Below are 24569 nucleotides of genomic sequence, written 5' to 3' on the forward strand. Positions count from 1 at the left end.
AAAAACAAATCATTACATTACATTACATTACATTACGGTCATTTAGCAGACACTTTTAGCCAAAGAGGCTTACAGTAAGTACATTCAACATAGGTAGGCAAGAACACTACTAATATTCTCTTCTAAAACAAGAAACTAATAGTATACCTAGCTAATATAAATCATATTATAAATGATACAAATATTATAGTAATTTAAATCCTATACTATACAACTGTAGAATTGAAGAAAACAAAATAAACAATTATTTTGGACAAACATATCAGCTCTCAAATGAAAAGAGCATTCTTATTCTGTTCTTAACTAAAGAGCACTCTTATTCTGTTCTTAACTAAAGAGCACTCTTAGGCACATTTGATTTGTTTGTGCAAATTAACAGTTTCTTATGTTTTCTCAATTCTACAAATGTAAAATATATAGGATTTATATTACGTTATGTTATGTTTTATCATATCTTTAGAGCAGTGGTTTTGGGGACCCCCAGGGGTCCTTGAGGGAGTTCCAGGTGTTCACCAGAAAAACGAGGAACAATTTAACCACTTTAACCCTATTTTATACTTTGTTTGAAACAAGAATTAATTGGATAACATCCAATGTGAGAGTGGGTGTGTTCAGTGTTGTAGTGGGAGTGTTCAGTGTTGTAGTGGGTGTGTTCAGTGTTGTAGTGGGAGTGTTCAGTGTTGTAGTGGGTGTGTTCAGTGTTGTAGTGGGTGTGTTCAGTGTTGTAGTGGGTGTGTTCAGTGTTGTAGTGGGTGTGTTCAGTGTTGTAGTGCTACTTTTAGAAGCGGGGGAGCGTACGTGCATGTGCAGTCACATGCACATGCATTTTCGTGCACGTGCGCGAAACGCGCAGACACGCACACACTATAAAAACATGCAGATGTAATGTGGAAACATTGTGACAGCACACCTTGACCAATATGGAAACATTACATTTCATTTGTTATAACATCAATACATATGTTATAACATCAATACATATGTTATAACATCAATACATATGTTATAACATCAATACATATGAATGACAAAAGGTGTAGATGTGAGCTGTGTAGATGTGAGCTGTGTAGATGTGAGCTGTGTAGATGTGCATGACAATAAGTGCATGGCAAAGGGTGTATTTTTGCCTAGCAAAAACCTTTGTGATGGATGTGAATAGTTTGTAATAGTTACAACTACAACTTATAATGTATCTGAGCTTGCTCCAGTCTAATTGCCCACTCTACAATCATCAGCAGTACTCTAGATGAACGTTGGATTGTTTTTTCCAGTGATTGATAGGGTTACAATACAGCAGGATATTATTGCTTGTCTTCCATACACAGCCATATGAACACTCATTGGCCGCGTTTCCCAAAGAGATGCTGCGTAGGGACTTACGTGCGGTCCTTACGAAGGGTCTACGCGCCGTTTCCCAAACATCGCACGTAAGAGACTCTCTCCACACAGGCTGCGCAGTACCTTAGCAGGCACGTAAGAGCCGGGTTGTCCTAAAGCAATTTCAGGTCGTGCGTAGCCTATGCCAGCTGCGTAAGAGCCTCCTACACAGCTGGGACCCGGCCAAACCTACGCTCTACCCTCATTAGTAGCAGCTGGTTGTGCGTTACATGCCATCTAACTTTCTTTGGGAAACACCACTGTTGTAGGTTCTCAAAGAGCACGGCGTTACGTGTCTGCCTAACTAGCTTCGGGAAACCACACGTAACAAATTAATGTAGAAAGGCCGAAAGGCTTTTCGTAGCTTACGTAGTGCTGTCCTGCATTATAGAATGCTTTATAATGTGTTATGATCATTGTTATAAAGCATTATGAATATTTATGAGTTCTTATAACTGTAATTATACACAGTGTTATAAGCATATTATAATACATTACAATTATGTTTATAATACATAGATAGGTATGGTATGCATAGATAGCAAGTGTTGGGTAACACTTGCTATGCATCCCATGTCTGGGTAAATAAATGCTGATTAGGCTTTTCAATTGTAAAAGCAGTAGCAGAACTGTGGCGTATGTGCAGTTTCTATTGTGAATACTAATTAAGTGGGCAATAACAAGGGTTATCACGTTAATAAAGGTAGGGGGCTATGTCTATTGTTCCCATTAGTATCAAAGTAGAATAACTGAATAGAGGGAGGAGACCATATCTACAACAGAATGGCCTGCATACTACAGCACTGAAGTGGACATCTTGCCCCATCGCTCCTCCTCCAGCATTATAGGCTCGACAGCACTGCTACTGGCCTATACACCAACTATATTCCCTCATATAATATGAGTGAATATATCAACAATATAGGCCTGTGACTGACTGGCCTATTAGTCCGGCAGCCCCTGAGGTGGGGTTGGGAAATGTGGTCTACTGCATATATTTATTTATTTGATTGGTCCAAAATATTGTCTATTCATGAAAGCACCTGCTGACCAGCTGTCAGCATTGGTCAACAACATGTTTATAGGTGGGAATATGTGACCATTCCTCTCTATTACAAAAATAGACCCAGAAATGTTGTTTTTCTATTTAGTTGTATTATTGAAAAGTAATCTGAGGGGCCTGGACATTACCCGATGTTTGCTTTCTAAGCTCGATCTAGCATCTAGATGAGTTGCCATATTTACATTTCCTTACAAATTACTCTTAATAATAACTCTTTATAAGCTATATATTTCTGGGATACATAGTAACATTGAAACTCCACAAGATATTCCTCTACAGCCGTCTGTGCCTTGACTAAGACTTCTGTGCTCTGACGGCATCGCCAGGCTCTCCCCCCCGCCCCCTTGGCAAAAACTGCTCAGGAAAAGGCCGTTCGCCTCTCTGCTAGAAGCATGCGACCGCCTGTCTCCCTGCCTCTCGAAGAAATGGGCCTGTGACGTTGAATTGTGGGCGTTCACTCCCTCTCATATAAATAGGGGGCGGGGCTAAAGCCGAATACCATTGAATCGAGATGTTAGAGTGGGGTAACACCCACTCAAAAAGACGATCTACAAGCTCACAACTTGTCCGATTACTGCCCATGCATTTTGAGCTTGTAGATCGGCTATTTTCAAAACACTAAAAGTTCAGGCCGCTAGCGGCCCTCACTTCTAGTAGCCTGGCTCGCATTTCGGAGACAGACACTGTACAGATTAAGGCCTGCTTGTGTATAATGGTTGGAGTTTATTTGGGATAAGAGTAAAAGAGCGAACCGGAAGTGGGTATGACGGATGGGTATAGGGGGGCTTTCAGGTAGGAAGGGGACGGGAAAATGGGGATGTGGCTGTCGGGGATATGGGGGTGGGGGTGTGGGTGTCTTCTCCACACGTCCTAGACTCTTCTCTCTCCTCTAAAACACCCTGGACAACGCTCCACACGTCCTAGACTCTTCTCTCTTCTCTAAAACACCCTGGACAACGCTCCACACGTCCTAGACTCTTCTCTCTTCTCTAAAACACCCTGGACAACGCTCCACATGTCCTAGACTCTTCTCTCTTCTCTAAAACACCCTGGACAACGCTCCACACGTCCTAGACTCTTCTCTCTTCTCTAAAACACTCTGGACAACGCTCCACACGTCTCTTCTCTCTTCTCTAAAACACCCTGGACAACGCTCCACATGTCCTAGACTCTTCTCTCTTCTCTAAAACACCCTGGACAACGCTCCACACGTCCTAGACTCTTCTCTCTTCTCTAAAACACCCTGGACAACGCTCCACATGTCCTAGACTCTTCTCTCTTCTCTAAAACACCCTGGACAACGCTCCACACGTCCTAGACTCTTCTCTCTTCTCTAAAACACCCTGGACAACGCTCCACACGTCTCTTCTCTCTTCTCTAAAACACCCTGGACAACGCTCCACACGTCCTAGACTCTTCTCTCTTCTCTAAAACACCCTGGACAACGCTCCACACGTCCTAGACTCTTCTCTCTTCTCTAAAACACCCTGGACAACGCTCCACACGTCCTAGACTCTTCTCTCTTCTCTAAAACACCCTGGACAACGCTCCACACGTCTCTTCTCTCTTCTCTAAAACACCCTGGACAACGCTCCACACGTCCTAGACTCTTCTCTCTTCTCTAAAACACCCTGGACAGCGCTCCACACGTCCTAGACTCTTCTCTCTTCTCTAAAACACCCTGGACAACAAATTTGGTATTTGGTATTTCTAATACCCTTCTTTGTGTTCTCTCTGTGCATCATAGATGTGTTAAAGTCCAGAAGATGAGTGTCTCTGGGGACAGAGTGGAGGAGGGAACCAGCAATGAAGACAAACCACCAGACTCAAGGTAAGATCACTGCTTCTACTGGAAGTTAGTCTACTGGTGATGATTCTATAAATACTAAAGTAAGATCACTGCTTCTACTGGAAGTGTACTGGTGGAAGGTGATTCCATCAATATTAAAGGACTTTCCTGTAGAACACAGTGTGAGAGGATCCTACTCTGTTCCATTTACAAACCAGAGTGTTGATTGCAGTGTTACTGTTTTACTCTGTTTATTTACTTTACTTTTTTAATGTGGACACCACAGTGAGGCAGTCATTTAATGTGGACACCACAGTGAGGCAGTCAGGTTGACTTCAGCAACAACACCAAATACAACATTAATAGTTAGCCTGGGACCAGATAAATCTGTCAGTGCAAACAATTAAATTTCCCTCTGCGATTTGGGTCTGGCCCCGTCTGGGGTGACCAATCAGGGCCCAGTATTCAAATATGGGAGACTGTAATTGGTAGTTGGTTGTAGGTCTAACCAATTGTGTCCAGAGCCATTGTTTTGATCCCGCCCCCTTGGGAAAAAACGTCCTTATAGAAGCACCAGACTCTTATCCACGCAGTGACATAGTCTGACCACACGAGGCCAGTTCATTAGCCTTGTCCAACTAGAACGACAGAGTAACAGGTCATTAAATAAATCATTGGTCAAGTACCTGATAATAATAAAACAAAACAGAGTCAAACATTAAAATGCTCCCTATTTGGTTGTTGACTCTTCCTATTGTATTTCCAATAGCATTCTATACTGTGCTTTTAGTTAAGATGAGGTGCTATTTCATCATAACTTATTATATTATGCCTCCCCCCAAACGCACGCGCACAATTACACCCACACGCATGCACACACGCACACGCGCGCACACAAACACACACACACACACGCACACGCACACGCACGCACACGCACACGCACACGCACACACACACACACAAACACACACACACACACACACACACACACACACACACACACACACACACACACACACACACACACACACACACACACTTTCCACATGGCTCTCCCATTTACACCACAGAGTGCTACTCTTACTAAGATGTCCTGGTTTTATATGTTAACAGCTCCATTACTTGTATTTGTTCCAGTAAAACTTTTTTTTAACTATTTAGTCAAAATATAAAGAACATTTTGTGAAGCTTATGACTAAATATATGAGCCAGTAGACAGAGAACTAGAAGAGTGACTGGTTTAGAAATAGTTCTTAAACATTCAGTTCAGTCAGATAACTCACAAATAATTTGAACCAATATTTATTATGAATGTGAATACAAGTGTGGATATAATAATTTATCTTGGCGTTCAGGCTGCAACATAATTTTCTCCCTGCTCAACACAATCATACAGCCATCATTAACCATTAAGAGCAGGGAGATAGATATACCATAACATACCACCCCCCCATGGGGAACAGAACCAATAGCAGAGCCCACTGGTGGTGCTGGGGTCAACTTAAGAAACCATAAAAAGCGTTGAGTTTTCCCACCAACTGGTGCACAAACTTAATCGTAAGAGGCAATCTTTTATCTTCCCTTGAGGTTGCTCTTTTTTGAGCCCGTTGAGCAGCAGGCGAACGGAAGGATGACTCAGAAGAATGCATGATGAAGGTCCAGGCATCGCAAATGAAATTGAACGCCAGCTAACATAGCCCACATGAGCCCTGTGTGAATGTAACCAATGAGAACGCTGAGTGGCGTTTCTGCCATTTACCATTCCTCCAGTGCCAACTGAAGAATACCTGAACCATCTTAACGAGAACTCTGAGTTTGAGCACCGCTGAACTCCTCTAGTGCCAACTAAAGGAACATTTTAAACTTAACATGACTTGAGTTTAACTACACCTTAACTTCACCCAGCGACCACCAGATATGCATGGTAATAACAGAACTACCATTTACATTTAGCGATTACACACTTGTATTCGTAACATCCTGAGCCAACAACTTTCCCCATTTTGGCACATATAACTATCATAGCACTAATGACCATTTTTTAAAATCAGGACAGATGACCATCTGTGCACCAACTGAAATATGAGTTGAGATTTGATCTGCTGAATTAAGCTTAGACGGAAGACGGGACAACCTGATGAACAATGCCACAGATGAACAGAATAGAGCTTGTGTGAGAACAGACTAAGAACTGAGTGTTAGCAGCTAACATCTATGACTGCCCTATCTAACCACGGATTGACTTCCTAATTAACAGAATAATATTGAAGCAGCTTCTGAGAAAAGACTTAAGATAAATTCATAAAATGTCCCTCAATAGAAATGCAACATCAAATGATGGATGCATGTCTAGCTCTTGATATACTCTCAGATTAGACTCCACATGGATGAAGCAGTGGTTATCGACTTGGCTTTACATTATTTAATCTGAATCCAGTACTCCTTTAACATTACATTGCTTGTAAAATTGCAACCTTGCTTACGAGACTGCAAGGAGAACCAAGCCAACATAATACCAAGAATGATAAGCTATACCTTTGAAGAACATAAGAGAAGATTAACTTAAATGTTTGCCTCCTGAGCAGATTTAATTAATGACCATAACATTCTTCGATAACTTCATAGCAACAGTAACGGTACTAAGTTTGGATTCCAAGACTGTTGAAATGCCCATCAACCATGATACTTGGTTACTAAACAAACTAATCAATTTTAACATGGCCAGCGGCCACATTATCTGGACGGAGATGACAGCTGTTAAATTGATACAATCAGACTGCTATAACAGTCTATCGCCACGATGACGGCTCCTTTCCCAATACAATGTAATGATCCGTTAATGCCGACCCATTTAACCCAGAGACTTTACATTCCCAGCCAACATTTGACAAATGACTGATATATCTTGACTCTACTAAAGAGCCCCACCATTTATCCTGTTGCATTAATTTACTCCTGAAAGCTTGACGCACATAACATGACATCAATTGTCAACCGGCTTTTTCATAGTAAGCATTACATCCGGGGATCTGGAACATATGTTGATCCCGAGATAAGACATGAGTGCCCTCATGAATTCATCCCCTCCTTGGGCCCTGAGAGCATGAATGCCCTCTGCTGGACTGGCTGCATTCGCAATTAGCAGTTATAACCATTCCAAAATCACAATGGCCATTTAGATGGCTGCTAAAAGATAAAAGAAGAGCCTTTGCTTTCCTTCAGAGCGTTTCAAGATTACTTAAGAAACCCCAGCAACCTACCAACCTTTTACCAAGGTGTATTCAGCACGTAAATCACCTTTAACTAATCCTGACTTTTAAAGCAAGTTTAGCTTAATTAGCTTTGCAATACAAGAGCATAGGCAACGTAGAATGCAACAAGTACATCTAACCAGCATTGCGAGCCAACACAATATAAACCTACTATAATTTACATGATTACAGATAATGACTTCATTATTATATTTAACAGCCTACCTCCACAACATCTTAACGCAATTAACTGGCCACAATTATTTGACAACATCCAAGCCATTTAGCCTACTCTGCTAGTTAGATACCGGAGAACGTAGCTTCATCAAAGTAAAATAGCTGTAGCCACCATCAGCACATGAAGATAAAATCAACCCTACTCATACTGCTGCAACATTAAAAGATTAACACAATATGATGACCAATCTGCACAACTATAGACTACTTTAATCATAAACATTTTAAGAGCACCAAGAGCCATTATAGTTTCTTTACAGTATATTTAAAAACATCCATTGATTGAATATTGTTTGAAATCATGAACCAGACCAACTGAGACTTACTTTTTAATTCCTAAACGGAGACACTTGCTATAAATGCTGCTTTTACTCAAGTGAAATCTGCCTACTCCTGTATCACTAAAGTGACAACAAGAAAACTTTAGCTGTTACAGCGCCTGCTTACGCCGGAGGATTTAAGCAGACTACATTTCCCAGACTGCACCAAAAAAAACAGTGACGTCATCGTCAGACACGACAGCGTGTATTGCGGAATGCGGAAGCGAAGCTCGCCGCTTTATACCATAGAATTAATCATTTAATCCATTCCGCCCAGAAGCCATACCAGAACATTATATAGATTGATACATTTATTTTCAATTAAAGCTTCTGGTAGTAAACGGTGGCAGCGCAGCGAGAAGCAACCTTACTTAAGCTTCACGATAAAACAGCTGATATTCCTTGAACCCCTCTCTCTCTGTCAGCTAAACATATGATCTCATCCTGCTGGAATGCTAAGTTGCCAGATGTTGAGAGAAATCAGCATGACATGTATGAAATGTAAATGATCTGCTACTTTCAAATCCTGAGATACAAGTGGTATTTGAAAGATTTTGAAACAAATCCGGGGGACCATGACAGAACCACCTTAGGAAGCAATCCTAAGCAACTATACCCCAGAAATAAGCCAAAACCACAAATAACAAGCGACTTTACAGAAGAAAAAATAAATAAAGCCCAGCGATGCTTATAATAATCAGACATGGCAACGTAGATGAAATACCATAGCCCGGAGGGACACACACCGTTGTTATTGACTGAATTGCAAAGCGTTTAGCCAGAAACAATTCACTGCAATTTAAAGTAGCTATGCCTTTAGAGATCGAACGAATACCACATAAGAACCAGCAGCCCACAGCTGAACATCAACAACAACATTTAGCAGCAACAGCAACTTAGCTTTGTTGAAGCAGAATAATGTACTTTAAGCATTGTGTAGCAGTAGCACCAGCAACAACAGCAGTGAGCTGGGGAGCATGATTTTAAGCAGTGTCTAGAAGTATCACCAGCAAACAACCGAACAACCAACCGGACAACCAAACAACCAGCAAACAACCAGCAAACAACCGAACAACCAAACAACCAGCAAACAACCGAACCGAAAACGCCACATGACAACAAGCTAGAACACACAGTGGCCTGTGTGAAAAACAGTTGCATACCAACAGACCAGGGGACAATGACAGCAGAGAAGACAGGGTTAAACAACTAAAAATGGGACTGGTCTTCAAAATTGTAAATGCAGATTTGCCCGAAATGCCCCCTATACCCGCATATCTGTATAAATACCTCGAAAAAGTTAGTGACACCCACAGCCACGAAACTAGAGGGAGCGTAAACAACAATCTGGTACCACCCACCCATAAAACAAACATGGGCAAATTCTCCTTCTATAGCACAGCCACCAAGGAATGGAATAGTCTAACCCCATCCCTCAAAAAATGCAGTTTGCTGGGCTCATTCAAAACAGCCCTAAAAACCCATCTTTCTGGAGGCCGAAAGAGGAGCTAGTACCAGTTTCCCTGTAGACAGACGACCCCCCCCTCCTCTTTTTTGTACATATTTTGTATTTCCTCATGCTTTTTTTTGTATATAATTTTAATTTTTCCATGCTTCCCCCCTCCCTTTTTGTACATATATTATGTTTTATTTTTTCATGCTTTTTTTTGGTACATAGTGGTATTTTTTCTGTATTATCTGTATTTTCATGTTGATTTTTGAACTGTTTGGTTGCTACTATATATGTCTATGAAATTAATTCAAGGACCCCAACGGAAACAAGTCCGCAAGGACTTTTTTGGCCGGACCTTTTAGACAAAAGCATTATAAATGTAACTGTGTTGTTTTACATTCTTTTGCCTAATAAAAATTTCAATCAATCAAAAGAGAATGAACAGAGACTTGAGGTGAGCTTAAATAACCCGCTGATTGGTCAGCTGATGTCACGTCAGCTATGACGTATGGTCTGTGTAATAGTATTGTAGTGAGCTCCGTATGCGCCTGCATAACCGCAGTGTGTAACCTCTCGAGTATATACTGCCTGAACTAACTCGCAGGCTACGTATAATTGATGAACCAGACCCCAGGCAAAGTAACCTTTAATGACTTATTTTCTCCGCCAGGCCGAAAGGCATGGCGAGAGAGTATGTTTTGCACCCTGTCCATCCGTCCGCGCGAGCGCGTGCGTGTGTGTGTGTGTGTGTCCGTCCGTCCGTGTGTGTCAGAGATGTCCACGAGTCTCTGAGCTCGAGTCCGAGTCAAGTCTCGAGTCTTGCAGCCATGAGTCAGAGTCGAGTCTCGAGTCTCTTAAAAAACATTCATTTAGGCTCCTTTGCGTCTTATAGCGCAGCTCAACTGCGGAAGGCACAGGCTCACACACAGCCGACCAAGGCTACTGCGTGTTTGGGTATAGCCTACATCTAGTGCACACTGCTGTGATGTCTCTTGAGCGTAAAGAGAGTGCTCCTACAACACAGACCGAGCGGTGGTACACAGTCACATACAGTAGCAATGCATATGGCTATAAATCGGACAGTTTCAGGAAAGATATGTACTCACGTTGGCTGTTATCGTTTACGTTCCATTTCCACCATTCTAATGGATTCCCGGGGTGTAAACATCTCTGAAGTAGCTCCATTTAGTTTCCTCTGAAGTGACGCAGTTATGTCCAAGTAGGCTATTGTCCCCGTTCGCAAAGTGCAACTTTTTCATCATCCACCTTTGTGCAATAATCCCTAACAGAGCTACAATAGTGTGACAACTGCCAGCTATAATCTAGTAGGCTACTGTAAGTTTACATCAATCATAGCCTCTCAAACCCAGATACATTGCTACCGTGCGTAATGTGCCGTCGCCTACCTACCCAAAATAACATACATACAAACATAAGCTATCAACGCACTGCGTCATGGCGTGTCGACAGCTTACAGATCTGATCTTTTGGGCACATAAACAATGAGGAGCGACGGAGTATACAACACTAAGCATTTGGAAACCAAATAAGCCTGTAAGGTCTGTAACATTACATTACGTGGTCGACAACATAGACATGTAACTTGCTTGTAGTCAGTGGTTCTCAACCTGTGGGTCGGGACCACAACGGAGCTCAATGCCTCGCAAGCTTGTAGATCTGCTATTTTCACAATATTTATCTGCGGAACCGAGTCAAACTGAATGTGGATCCCCAGTTCAAATATAATTATTTTGAGTGGTCACGGCCTGAAAAGGTTTGAGAACCACAGCTTTAATGTAGTGATCATTAGGCTACATGAGCGTAGCGTTTACCGTGGTGAAGTGTTGAATATTCACCCAGCTGGGTTTAACGAGACAGCGACGCAAAATGAACATCTAATGTTCCCTAAACGTGCTGTCACAGATGATCCGACCATCTTATAAAAAATGTAAGCATATGCCAAGATAACTGAGGTTATATAGCTGATTCTGAGCTAAAAATATTTGTTTACTTTCGAAGTTTTTATATTTAAACTTTATGATGAAAGGCCGCGGCGGCCACACACATAGCAGCTGTTGTGCTCGCCTCTCCATGTTTACGTTAATGAACAGCACGAAGCAGCTTGACTGAAGCCGGTTGGGAGCCAGCTCTGCGCAGCGCGCACTGGAGCGGAGGTTTCTTTGCGGGAGGGGACAGGGGAGTGGAAGTTTTTTGGGCATTTCATTCATTTATTTGTCCAAAAAAAAAACATAAAATAAAGAAGAGTCTTTGAGCTCGAGTCCGAGTCAAGTCTCAAGTCTTTGAGGGGCGAGTCCAAGTCGAGTCTAGAGTCTCATTTGTGGCGACTCGAGTGCGACTCGAGTACGAGTCCCCGACTCGAGTCCCCATCTCTGGTGTGTGTGTGTGTCCGTCTGTCCGTGTGTGTGTCCGTCCGTCTGTGACCAGCTAATCTCCGGCACCGTTGGCTTGATCGCAGCGAAACTGTGCACACACACTCCCTGGATGCCAATTCAGAACCTCTGCCCCACATTTTTCACATGGACTTGTTATAGCGCCACCAGGAGGCCGCTTTTTGCAAAACACATTTTTTGACAGTACTCTTATAGATTTTGTTCAAACATCACGCAAATCGGTACACAGTATCTATATAGTCATTAAACCAAACGAGTCTTTCAGATTTTGTCTTGATTGGCTAAAAATGGCTTGCAAAGTTTGCAGGGCTGCTCCATTTTCAACAAAATGCCTGTGACATTTTGCACGTACATTCCCACTAGGCCGAGGAAGAAATGCCACTTGATTTTTTTAAAATCAGCCTCATGGTGGCGCTATAACAGACTGATTCGTATTTGTGCCTATAACTGCACGATCTGTGTAAAACTTTGTATGTGCACTCCCTGGGAAAAACACATAGCCTGCATTTTTCACATCTGCCTTTTATAGCACCACCAAGAGACCGACTTATGTAAAAAAACGATTTTATCCAAATTCCACGCAAATCGGTACACATGATCTCTAGTCATGTGATCAAGACGGTTGTCTTTGATTTTTCATATTTCATCCTGATTGGCGCAGATTGACATCTAAAGTCTGCAGTAGTGGCTTGTTTTGAACAAAATGCCGCAAATCATGAACGCAGCGTCCAATTGCGCTCAAACTTTGCACGCACATTCCCACTATGTTGAGGAGCAAATGCCACCCTTTTACATTGGCCTGTTTTAGCGCCACCAGCAGGTCAAATTTAGCAAAACACATTGTTTGAACAAAATGTCTCAAATCATGAATGCAGTGTCCGATTGCCGTGCAAGGTCTAGGAAGAAATGGCACCCTTTTCACTTTGGCATATTTTAGCTCCGAGGAGCACTTTTTCTAGTTTAAGCATCATTTTACTGGTTCAGTGTTTATTACATAACTAGTACTTAAAGGTAGGGTAAGTGATATTTTTGGGTTAAAACAAAAAGTATTTTGTTAAAAGGTTAAAGCACTCTATTCTGATAGTAATCATTGCTATAGAGTGTTTGTTCAGTAACAGGAGTCTCCATGTCTCTCCAGCTCTTTAATAAACAGAAAATACATTTTTCGGTAGGTGTCAAAATCTCAGCCAATCAGGAGAAAGTACCAATTTTTAAGCTTAATTTTTATAGTGTTCCAGTTCCAATTTTGCCTGCTCATTTCTTAGTGTCATCACTTCCAATTTCACTTGTTTAATCTGTATGAGTTCTCTATCTTGATTGGATAAAATCTGAAATGAAACTGAAACTGAAACGAAAATGCATTTTCTGTTTTATAAAGAGCTGGAGAGACAAGGAGACTCCTTTTACTGAACAAACACTCTATAGCAATGAGTACTATCACAATATAGAGCTATTTAACACTTATTTTAACCAAAGAAAATCACTTACCCTACCTTTAATTAGTACTGTTACCGTCCATCACTAGTTACTAGCTTCATGATAATCACTATACTGAACCTTTGTGTGTGTGTGTGTGTGTGTGTGTGTGTGTGTGTGTGTGTGTGTGTGTGTGTGTGTGTGTGTGTGTGTGTGTGTGTGTGTGTGTGTGTGTGTGTGTGTGTCCACAGAGAGAGGACTGAGGACCAGTCCAGGGCTTCAGTGTGTGACCATCCCACCAGCATTGTACAAAGTAAAGCCTGACTTATCATTTATTTATGATATGATGTAAATAATAAATACATGTAATACATAATAACTCACTAATGACTATAAACGTCCAAAACTACAACTGGTTTTAGTAAATGAATGAATGAATGAATAATTACATATAATAGTAGGTATAATAGTCAAACAATGTTGTTGTTGTTGCTATAAACGTCCAAAACTACAACTGGTTTTAGTAAATGAATGAATGCATGAATAATTACATATAATAGTAGGTATAATAGTCAAACAATGTTGTTGTTGTTGCCTTTTTGAGTTGTTTCAGAGTGTGTTTTATTTACATTGTATCCGGGGTTAGGGTTAGAAAATAAATCATTGTTAGTTAAAAAATCCTATACTTCCATAGGATTTAAAGTTCTGACTGAATGTGTTTAACATTGATGAACTGTTGTGTTCCAGTGGATGTCAGTCTGCAGGGGGTTTTAAAGCCCTATAAGACCAGTCTGACACAGAGGTCAGAAGGTCAGAGAGAAGACATCACTGGACCAGGACCTGGAACCCCCTTAAACAGGATCTACACAACGCTCTACCTCACACATGGAGACAGTGAAGGGCTTAATCAGCAACATGAGGTGTGGCAGCTTGAGAGAGCATCCAAGATGGAGAAGACCTCCCTTGACAACACAATCCTGTGCTCTGAAATATTCAACCCGTTACCAGGCACAGAGACACCCTTCCAAAGAGTTCTGACAAAGGGCATCGCCGGCATTGGAAAAACATTCTCTGTGTACAAGTTCATTCTGGACTGGGCGGAGGGCGTGGCCAATCAAGACATCGATCTCCTGATTCCGATCTCGTTCAGAGAGCTGAACTTGGTCAGAGATAAGCAGTACAGTCTTCTCACACTGATCCATGAGTTCCATCCAACATTAAAGGAGCTCACAGCAGAGCAGCTTGCTGCCTGTAAGACTGTGTTCATCTTTGATGGTTTGGATGAAAGCAGAATTTCACTGAACTTCCACAACAATGACATTGTTTCTGATGTCAGAGTGACATCATCAGTGGGCATGCTGTTGACAAACCTCATCCAGAGGAATCTGCTTCCCTCAGCTCTCCTCTGGGTAACTACCAGACCTGCAGCAGCCAATCAGATCCCTCCTGCATGTGTTGACAGGGTGACAGAAGTACGAGGGTTCACAGACCCCCAGAAGGAGGAGTACTTCAGGAAGAGATTCAGTGATGAGAAGCTGGCCAGCACAATCATCACACACATCAACAAAACAAGGAGCCTCCACATCATGTGTCACATCCCACTCTTCTGTTGGATCGCTGCTACCGTTCTGGAGGACATGTTGAAGACAGACGAGACAGGACAGCTGCCCAAGACCCCGACTGAGATGTTCTGCCACTTCCTGTTGGTCCTGAGAAGGAGGAAGAAGCAAAAGTATGAGACAGATGGGGTGAGTCAACAGCAGCTCATGAAGTCTGACTGGGAGGTTCTTCTGAAGCTGGGCAGGCTGGCGTTTGAACACCTGGGGAAAGGCAACATCATGTTCTACCAAGAAGACCTGGAAGAGTGTGGTCTTGATGTCACAGAGGCCTCGCTGTACTCAGGAGTGTGTACAGAGATCTTCAAAAGTGAGTGCGTGCTCTTCCAGAGAAAGGTCTACAGCTTTGTTCATCTGAGCATTCAGGAGTTTCTGGCTGCAGTTTACCTGTTCCACTGTTTCACTGAGAAGAACATGAACGTGCTGAAGTCATTCCTCGAAGATTCTGATCCTGAAAATGAGGATGAAGAAGAAGCTGACAACAGTCGCATGTCCCTGGATGACTTTCTGAAGAAAGCCATGCTTAAAGCCCTGAAGAGTAAAAACGGCCACCTGGATCTCTTCGTCCGCTTCCTTCACGGCCTCTCACTGCCGTCCAATCAGAGTCTGTTAGGAGGCCTGCTGGGTCAGACAGAGAACAGTCCAGAGAGCATCCAGAGAGCCATCAACAACCTGAAGGAGATGAACGATGATGATGATGGTGATGCCTCTCCTGACAGATGTATCAACATCTTCCACTGTTTGATGGAGATGAAGGATGAATCAGTACATCAGGAGATCCAACAGTACCTGAAGTCAGGGGACAGATCTAAGACACAACTGTCTGATACCCAGTGTTCAGCTCTGGCCTACATGCTGCTGATGTCAGAGGAGGTTCTGGATGAGTTTGACCTGGGCAAATACAACACATCAGGCTGGGGAGGAGAGAGACTGCTGCCTGCTGTGAGGAACTGCAGAAAGGCTCGGTTAGTATTCATGTGAATTTTAACAAAATGGAGGAAATCATACTAAAGCTGCAGTCAGTCAGTCATTACAACATGTTGACAATCTGTCATGCTACCATTGCAAAATATTAGTTTATAGACACATCTACAAATGTATTATTATTATTATTATTATTATTATTATTATTATTATTATTATTATTAATAAAATAATAGAAGTAATATTAGTAATAGTAAGCAGTGGTGGAAAGTAGGGATGGGTATTGACAAGAATCTCACGATGCGATACGTATCACGATACTTGGGTCACGATACGATTATATCACGATATATTGGATACGATACATATGGCCATATATTACGATATTATTGCGATATATTGCGATATATTGCGTCTCACGATGCGATACGTATCACGATACTTGGGTCACGATACGATTATATCAGAATATATTGCGATACGATACATACTGCAATATATTGCGATAAGATTCATATTGCGATATATTGTATATATATACACTACATATTGAGTAGCTGCAGATCAGTGATAGGTTCTTTGAATGTTTTTTCATAAAGCCTGTATCTGAAAAAGAAAGATATATATATTAATTTTTTCCAAAACATCGCGATATGGCGGCCTGGAGTATCGATACAGTATCGTGAAATAAAATATCGCGATATATCGCGAAATCGATAATATTGCCCATCCCTAGTGGAAAGTAACTAAATACATGTACTCAAGTAAAATATTCAGGTACTTTTACTTCCGATTTTCTATACTTTTACTTCTACTCCACTACATCTCAGAGACAAATATTGTAATTTTACTCACCAGCAATTATTTGAAAACTTTAGTTACTAGTTACTTTGTAGATTTTGATTATTATTACAAACATACATTAACCACTTCAGCCCTATTTAATCTTTGGCTATTTGAAAAAAAGCCAATCTACAAGCTCACAACGCGTCGCATCACAACACATTGTGACCTTGTAGATCTGCTGTTTTCAAAAGATTTTTAATACATTTTAGACATAATGGTAACTTGTGAAACGGGACATTCTGCATACTGAGTACTTTTACTTTTGGTACTTTAAGTATATTTTGATGCCAATACTTCTGTACTTTTACTCAAGTAAATGTTTATTACCGGACCTTTACTTGTAACAGAGTGTTTCTACATTGCAGTATTGATACTTTTACATATAAGTAAGAAATGTGAGTACTTTTTCCACCACTGATAAAGTAAATCAATATTAATAAAGTATTAATAATGATAGCAGTAGTGGTAATCAATGTTCACGTTAAGCCATATATTACATATTATCACAAAGTGTTGTGAGCTTGTAGATCGGCTATTTTTGCAGAATGTTTACCTCAGAATAGGGAGGCTAGTGTTCATGTGGTTTAAAGAGTTATGTACTGAGATACTTCTCTGTGCATGACTGTAGTTCCTCTTCCATACGGTGACATTCCTGTTTCCTGTTCTAGGTCAGTTTCTCATAGCTTCCTTTGATTGGCTCAGCAGCAGATTTGAACAGGAAACAGGTGTCGTGTGTTTCTAGTTCACATCTGCTGCTGAGCCAATCATGAACAGAGCCTGTTTCCTGAAGGCAAACTTAATAACTAAGTTAATACACTTCTTGCCATGATGGAGACAGTACAGATGTTTGTAACACATAGTGGGCTGTTGAACATTAGATTGAAATGACAGCTTGAACTCATCACCACATCATGTGACTGTGAGTGTTAGTTGTCTTGCTCTTGTGATTGGCCAAGGATCAGTGAGGCTTATGGGTAATGTAGTAGATGTCATGGATACGAGTGAATGTCATTGTGTGTGTGTGTGTGTGTGTGTGTGTGTGTGTGTGTGTGTGTGTGTGTGTGTGTGTGTGTGTGTGTGTGTGTGTGTGTGTGTGTGTGTGTGTGTGTGTGTGTGTGTGTGTGTGTGTGTGTGTGGGGTTGTGTGTGTGTGTGTGTGTGTGTGTGTGTGTGTGTGTGTGTGTGTGTGTGTGTGTGTGTGTGTGTGTGTGTGTGTTTGTTGTCACAAATTAACAAATTAAGTTAAAACATTTACCTTTATTATTAAGATAACTCATAATTATAACAGTAAACTAATAGTCTAATTATCTCTACCTCCATAGTAGTAATAGTAGTAGTAGTGCTAGCTGTGATAGTGTTGTTATTGGTAGTGTGATGCTGTATAAACTAATTGTTTTGTCATATTCACACATTTTCTCTTTTAATGTGTAATTACAGATTTGCTGACTGTACCATCAATGAGACAAACTGTGAGGTCCTGGTGTCAGCTCTCAGCTCTAATCCATCCCATCTGGTTGAACTGGAGATATCTGATGTCTCCCTGAATGATGCTACAGTGAAGATGCTCTGTGATGCAATGAAGAGTCCTCACTGTAGACTGAAGATTCTGACGTCAGTAGTGCTTATTATTTCTATCTATCTATCTCTCTCTCTCTCTCTCTCTCTCTCTCTCTCTCTCTCTCTCTCTCTCTCTCTCTCTCTCTCTCTCTCTCTCTCAAAGAGAGTGCATGTCTGTCTGTCTGTCTGTCTGTCTGACTGTCTGTCTGTCTGTCTACCTGTCTGTCTGCCTCTCTCTCCGGGCAGAGAGAGAGTGCCTGTCTGCCTGCCTGTAATGAAATGTGCATACAGGCACTTAACGAGCCATCATGAACCTACTAATGTTACATCACCTTGAGGCAATAATATATACAGTTGGGTTGAAAACGTTTCCACAGTGAGATCACTACTCTAATATAATAACAACACTCTTAGTTTTTTAATTTGATCAAGATGTTTGGACCATCTGTGAAAAAATGTACTACGAATAGCTTACTTCACCATTGTCTAATCACCTCTCAATGAATGCAAACCCAAATCCTCTTGGAAAATCCTGGAGAGCCAATCAAAGTTAAGGAGCCCAGAGGGCTTGGGTGAAAAATATGAAAAAAATTAAAAGTCTAAAAGTACCTTGTGAGGTTTCTAACTAGGGGTTTTCAGGGGTGCTGAATCCATTCCAACCATTATTTTTGAGTAAAAATGTCTCCCTGGCCATCTAATATCTCCCTGGCCTAATATACCATCTGGTATATTGGTTATTGTTAAGCTGTAATGTAAAGCACAGTGTATAATCAATGGTAGGGGATTGGGGTGTTTTTGAATTGATTCTATTCTGAAAAATAAAATAAGAAAATATTGCTCCAGGATTTTCCACAAGGACTTGGGTTTGCATTAATTGAGAGGTGATTCTAGACACCTATAAGAACACATTGGTGAAGAAAGCTATTGGTTGTAAATGTTTTCACAGATAGTCCAAACGTCTTGCTAAAATTCCCTAAAACTCTCTGACATGTGGATTTAGTTTAGTCAATTCAAGATGAAAACAACAACAGCTTGTTTACAAAGGTTAGTATATATGAGATGTAATACTAATGATCATTTAGATTATTCCAGTGGTCTATCCAAGGGTGTGTGTGTGTGTGTGTGTGTGTGTGTGTGTGTGTGTGTGTGTGTGTGTGTGTGTGTGTGTGTGTGTGTGTGTGTGTGTGTGTGTGTGCGTGTGCGTGCGTGCGTGTGTGTGTGTGTCCTATTGATCTGGGCATCCCTACGCAGAGCTCTAGTCAAGCACTGAACCAACTGGTGAACGAGTCATTAGAATGAAACTGAACTGTAGTGAATAATTCAGTCAGTAAACACAAACATAACCATAATTCTCACAACTATAAATGATGACACCTTGTATTCCTCACTGTGATTTATTACGGCAGTGATGTGACATGATGTGATGTGGTTTCTGAAATGACATAATACACAATATGTACTTCAATTATCAATTATACAATATGCAGAATAATAATCATCAAACAAACATTATCATCCCACACTTGGAATCAAACAGCTGTATAGAATACAGTGCATTCTAGCAACCATATACAATACTAACAACACATGAAAAGGGAACGTCTGTTGAACATTATTATATGGTGAATAGAACAATGACTGAATTATCAATATCTTGTGTACAATAACTACTCAGGTTAACATTCATACAAACATATCAACCCCATAATAACAACTTATAACATAGTTAACCCACAAAGTAAATACTTAAGGTAGGATTAACTCCACGAACATCAGCAAACATTTGAGAAATTATCAATGTTACTTTAGCTCAACTTTATCAAAACAGCCAAACTATGAACTTACACAAATATACAGTCAAATAGCAGCACTTAAGTTGGTCATTTACGCACATGAAGAGCAAATGAAAGAAGAAAGTTCTGGAACACTCTGTAACTACTGTTGCACCAAGAACAGACTAATAATACTCAATGACATCCAGCTGTGTGGTAGCTCAGCCATGCAGGTGCTGAGTGTTAGGGGGAGGATCTACGTCCTCCCAGTGGGGGCTCCTCACTGGCAGGTGAGTCAGTAGGATACAACTGTAGTGACAACGAACACATTTCAGTTAGACAACTCTTAGATTGAATTTAGAATATATTTTTATTGAGCATAATTGAGCATAGATATATGAAGCATAGTTTGGCCTCAGGGCTCTGTCTCTATTCATTCCCTGTAAGCATGAACATTTTAGTTAAAGGTAGGGTAAGTGATTTTCTTTGGTTAAAATAAGTGTTAAATAGCTCTATATTGTGATAGTACTCATTGCTATAGAGTGTTTGTTCAGTAAAAGGAGTCTCCTTGTCTCTCCAGCTCTTTATGAAACAGAAAATGCATTTTCGTTTCAGTTTCAGTTTCATTTCCAATTTTATCCAATCAGGATAGAGAACTCAATCAGGATATAGATTAAACAAGTGAAATGTGAAGTGATGACACTAAGAAATGAGCAGGCAAAATTGGAACTGGAACACTATAAAAATGAAGCTTAAAAATTGGTACTTTTTCCTGATTGGCTGAGATTTTGACACCTACCGGAAAATGTATTTTATGTTTATTAAAGAGCTGGAGAGACGGGGAGACTCCTGTTACTGAACAAACACTCTATAGAAATGATTACTATCACAATATAGTGCTTTAACCTTTTAACAAAATACTTTTTGTTTTAGCCCAAAAATATCACTTACCCTACATTTAAGTTACATGCCAAATAGAATTACAGGGAATGAATTAAGACCCTTAAGGGTAATCTAGAAACAGAGCCTACAGGTGGATGCCGGGGAGGCGGTGGGATTGTAAAACTTGATGGTCAGCAGCAGACAGCGAGGCAACAGACATCAGAGAGACAGCAGAGAGACAGCAACGACAGCAGAGGAGAGCAACAGCAGAACAATGGCACAGCCAGGAGAGAAGTTTAAATAGCCGCTCAGATCAGGAGAAGAGTGCATGTGACTGGTCACCTGATCAGGTTGGTGCGCTGCCTTGAGTTGACTGCCTGAACTAGCTACGCAGGCTGTGCATCATGTGTGTGTGTGGGGAGGAATCAAGTTGTATGAGTTTGATATTTCAGATCTCATTATGAGTGGCTATGACTGTCTTTCAATGTTTGCGGGCCCTGGGTGGGCAACCCAGCCTGGCGGAGACCTGTGTTCCGAGGAGCACACTTTTCTAGTTTTAAGTCTGTATTGCTTGGAATCCTGTCAGTTTTATCCAGTATGTTGGAGTAGTTGGTTGAAAATAGAGTGAGATTGTCTGCAAAGTTAGGATCTTTCAGGTGGGAGAACAGGGTCCATTGGAGGTCTGTCTGTCTGTCTGTCTGTCTGTCTGTCTGTCTGTCTGTCTGTCTGTCTGTCTGTCTGTCTGTCTGTCTGTCTGTCTGTCTGTCTGCTGTTGTGTTGGTTGTGATCCAGTCTATGGTCACTGTGTGCACAGAAAACCACTCAGAGAGGGTATTATCTATGATGACACTGAATTCAATATGTTCATATAGAATGTTTTCATGATTGTGATGATCATTGGTGTTATTCCATAGGATTTGTGTTTCGGTGGACAAGTACGTAAACTATAAATTGTTTAAGCTCTGAGGAAGTTCCCCTTTCATGACTTTTCCTAAATATTCCATTAAAATCATCTCTGTTTTTTTTAATCTAAAACGTTTTATAAATATGAAATTAGCTATACATATACCATCCCAGTTATATTTCGGCTATTTGGACCACTCTCACCCTTTCTCCCACAGGCACAGAGCCGTTCACACCTCGAGACCCCCTGCACTGGCCCGCAGACCGTCATTGTTCTAGTTAATGGATGATTTGCATTTCACTATCAGCCTGGCCAAGGGACTCGCTCTCTCTCGGTGCACTGTTGCCATGTCTGCTTATTATAAGTGACTTTGGGCTTGTTTTTGTATGACGTAAAAGATAAAAACATTGCTACAAGCTCACAAGCGTCACATCGCGACGCATTGTGAGCTTGTAGATCTGCTATTTTCTAACATTTTTGTACTTTTACTTTTGGTACTTTAAGTACATTTTGATACCAATACTTTTGGTACTTTAAGTACATTTTGATACCAATACTTTTGTACTTTTACTGAAGTAAATGTTTAATTCTGGACTTTTACTTGTAACAGAGTACTTCTACATTTTATTTATAATGCACTTTACATTTGAAAATCTCAAAGTGCAACAATAGGCAGTTGCATAGAAAGAAATATCACACCATTAAAAACATCTGTAGGCCTACACGGTCTACTAAACTGGAAGGCTCATAAAGCACTAAACTTGTTTAAAATGAGATCCCCACAAACACAAATCATGATGACATTTCAATAATATAGAGATCGAGTTGTTATACATGAGAAGTTTATTGAATGGAACATTGTAGCAATTATTCAATAAACGTTTTGGCGACTCCGTTAACATTTATCGTACATATGCAACGTACATATGTATAGGATATGCTTAATAGGGAGAACCCCCCCCTGTACATGAGTATGAGATATGATTAAGGGGGGAATCCCGGGAGTCTAGACCCTGGTGGTGGCAGTGCGGAGACGAGACCCTCCTTCCTTCTTAACTCTAGGCGCTAGAGACAAGGTGGAGTTCGGGGATGGAGGTGGGTTGCTTGCTGCATGCTGGAAAGAGAATGACCAGTGTGAGAGGCAGTGATATTTAAAGGCGGAGTCCAACCGCCTGATTGGCTGACTGCAGATTGACTGCAGGTTGGCAGTTTGGCTGATTGACTGCAGAGCATATGAACAACTCTAGATCTTCTTTCTTGAACTTGCGCTAAGAGCTACATATAGGAGACAGACAGCACACTACTGCTTCATGCCTCACTTTTTCTCAGGGCACACACTCAGACAGACACAACTCATGCAGTAAAATGTTCATAGACCTGACTGCTTATTTCTCTCGCAAAATTTGGCAACCCAACCACTTTCCCCTTCACTGCAAAGCAGCGAAAAAAGACCAGATCTACAAGCATAGAGCTTGTCACGCAGCGACTATTTTAGGCTTGTAAATCAGATATTTTGCGCAGGATTGAGCACATGTTTGAAACATACCGATGTGTTCACTTGGACAGCTGATAGAAGGAGACGCTTTACGCTCAGGCAAATGTGAATATTATTATTATGAATAATAAATAAATACATTATTATTATGAATAATAATAATATTGGTTTGTCAAGAGATATCCATGTGTTTTGGACAATGGAGACAGTCACAATTAGACAGAGGCTTCAGTGGTTCATATAGGCTATCCATGTTTCTCTCAACAGTTTAATGTAACGCTACAGATCACGCTGTTTTATACGCTTTTTTTATAAAGATTTTACATACAGAATCTGCAGTTAATACCATTACAAGTTAGCCTATTTTATAATGTTTCTGCCTGCCTGCAAAAACATATGTGAGCTCACTGACTGAGCAGAGTGCAATTGAAATGTTAATAGCTATTTAAAAGACAATGGAACCCCCAGTCATGGGAGTGTTAAATCACGGAAATATGTTGTTTTGTAGGCCTAAATGTTTCCACTTTTTGTCTTTTTACTTTTTTCATATTACACAGGTTTGAATGTTGAGGAAACCATTCAATATAAAAAACTATTTTACACAAAATAGTTACAAACTTCTGTTTCATTTCTGGATAAAAAGAAGAAAATAGTTCAAATGGTGACACAAGTGTGAAATTTGCTACAAATAATTTTTGGAGGTCACTCTTCGATTTAAGAAACTGGGCCAATCGTAAATCAAAGATGGCGGCCATTTATTTCACGATCGCCACCAAAATTTGACTGATTTATTTGCTTACTTTTGTGAGGTCAATCACCAAATCAAATGGGAGTTACCATTTATAACCATAAAAAAAAAAAAAAAAATCCCATTCCCATTTCCCACATTTCACCATTATAGCTACCTTGTTGTAGACCAGGTCTCCCTTCTAGAGAGATCATTAATCCATGGCCATGAGTTTTGGAGGGGGTTTAACTGTTCTACCATGCAGTGGACGAGAGGAGGAATGGGGTAGATATAATCCTAAAGGAAGAGTATATCAACAGGTTTATTTAGGGAATGCAAAGTCCTTAAGCCAAGCACAGTTGCCTCCTGGTCTGCTGTATGGAGGGTGACTAATCCTCCTTTCAGTCTTTGGACAAACTTCTATGATGTGCTCCATAGTTTGCTTCTCTCCACAAGCACACAGTGGGCTTGGGCTACTGGCCCATTGATTGAAATTGATTGACATTTTTATTAGGCAAAATAATGTA

At 40.8% G+C, this 24569-nt stretch overlaps 1 protein-coding gene across 1 annotated transcript in view; it reads left to right on the forward strand.

Annotated features, from left to right (window-relative positions):
• Positions 1-24569, forward strand: part of LOC308084352 (NACHT, LRR and PYD domains-containing protein 3-like) — a 65663-nt gene that overhangs the window by 3323 nt on the left and 37771 nt on the right. Inside the window, exons 2-5 of the mRNA XM_080426966.1 lie at positions 4188-4271; positions 13572-13633; positions 14068-15901; positions 18143-18316. Of these exons, the coding sequence (XP_080283092.1) occupies positions 4207-4271; positions 13572-13633; positions 14068-15901; positions 18143-18316 (2135 nt within the window). The 5' untranslated portion in view covers positions 4188-4206. The remainder of the gene's footprint in view (positions 1-4187; positions 4272-13571; positions 13634-14067; positions 15902-18142; positions 18317-24569) is intronic.

The sequence above is a fragment of the Gymnoscopelus braueri genome (assembly GCF_963280865.1).
Source record: "Gymnoscopelus braueri genome assembly, chromosome: 1".
Classification (NCBI taxonomy): Eukaryota; Metazoa; Chordata; class Actinopteri; order Myctophiformes; family Myctophidae; genus Gymnoscopelus; species Gymnoscopelus braueri.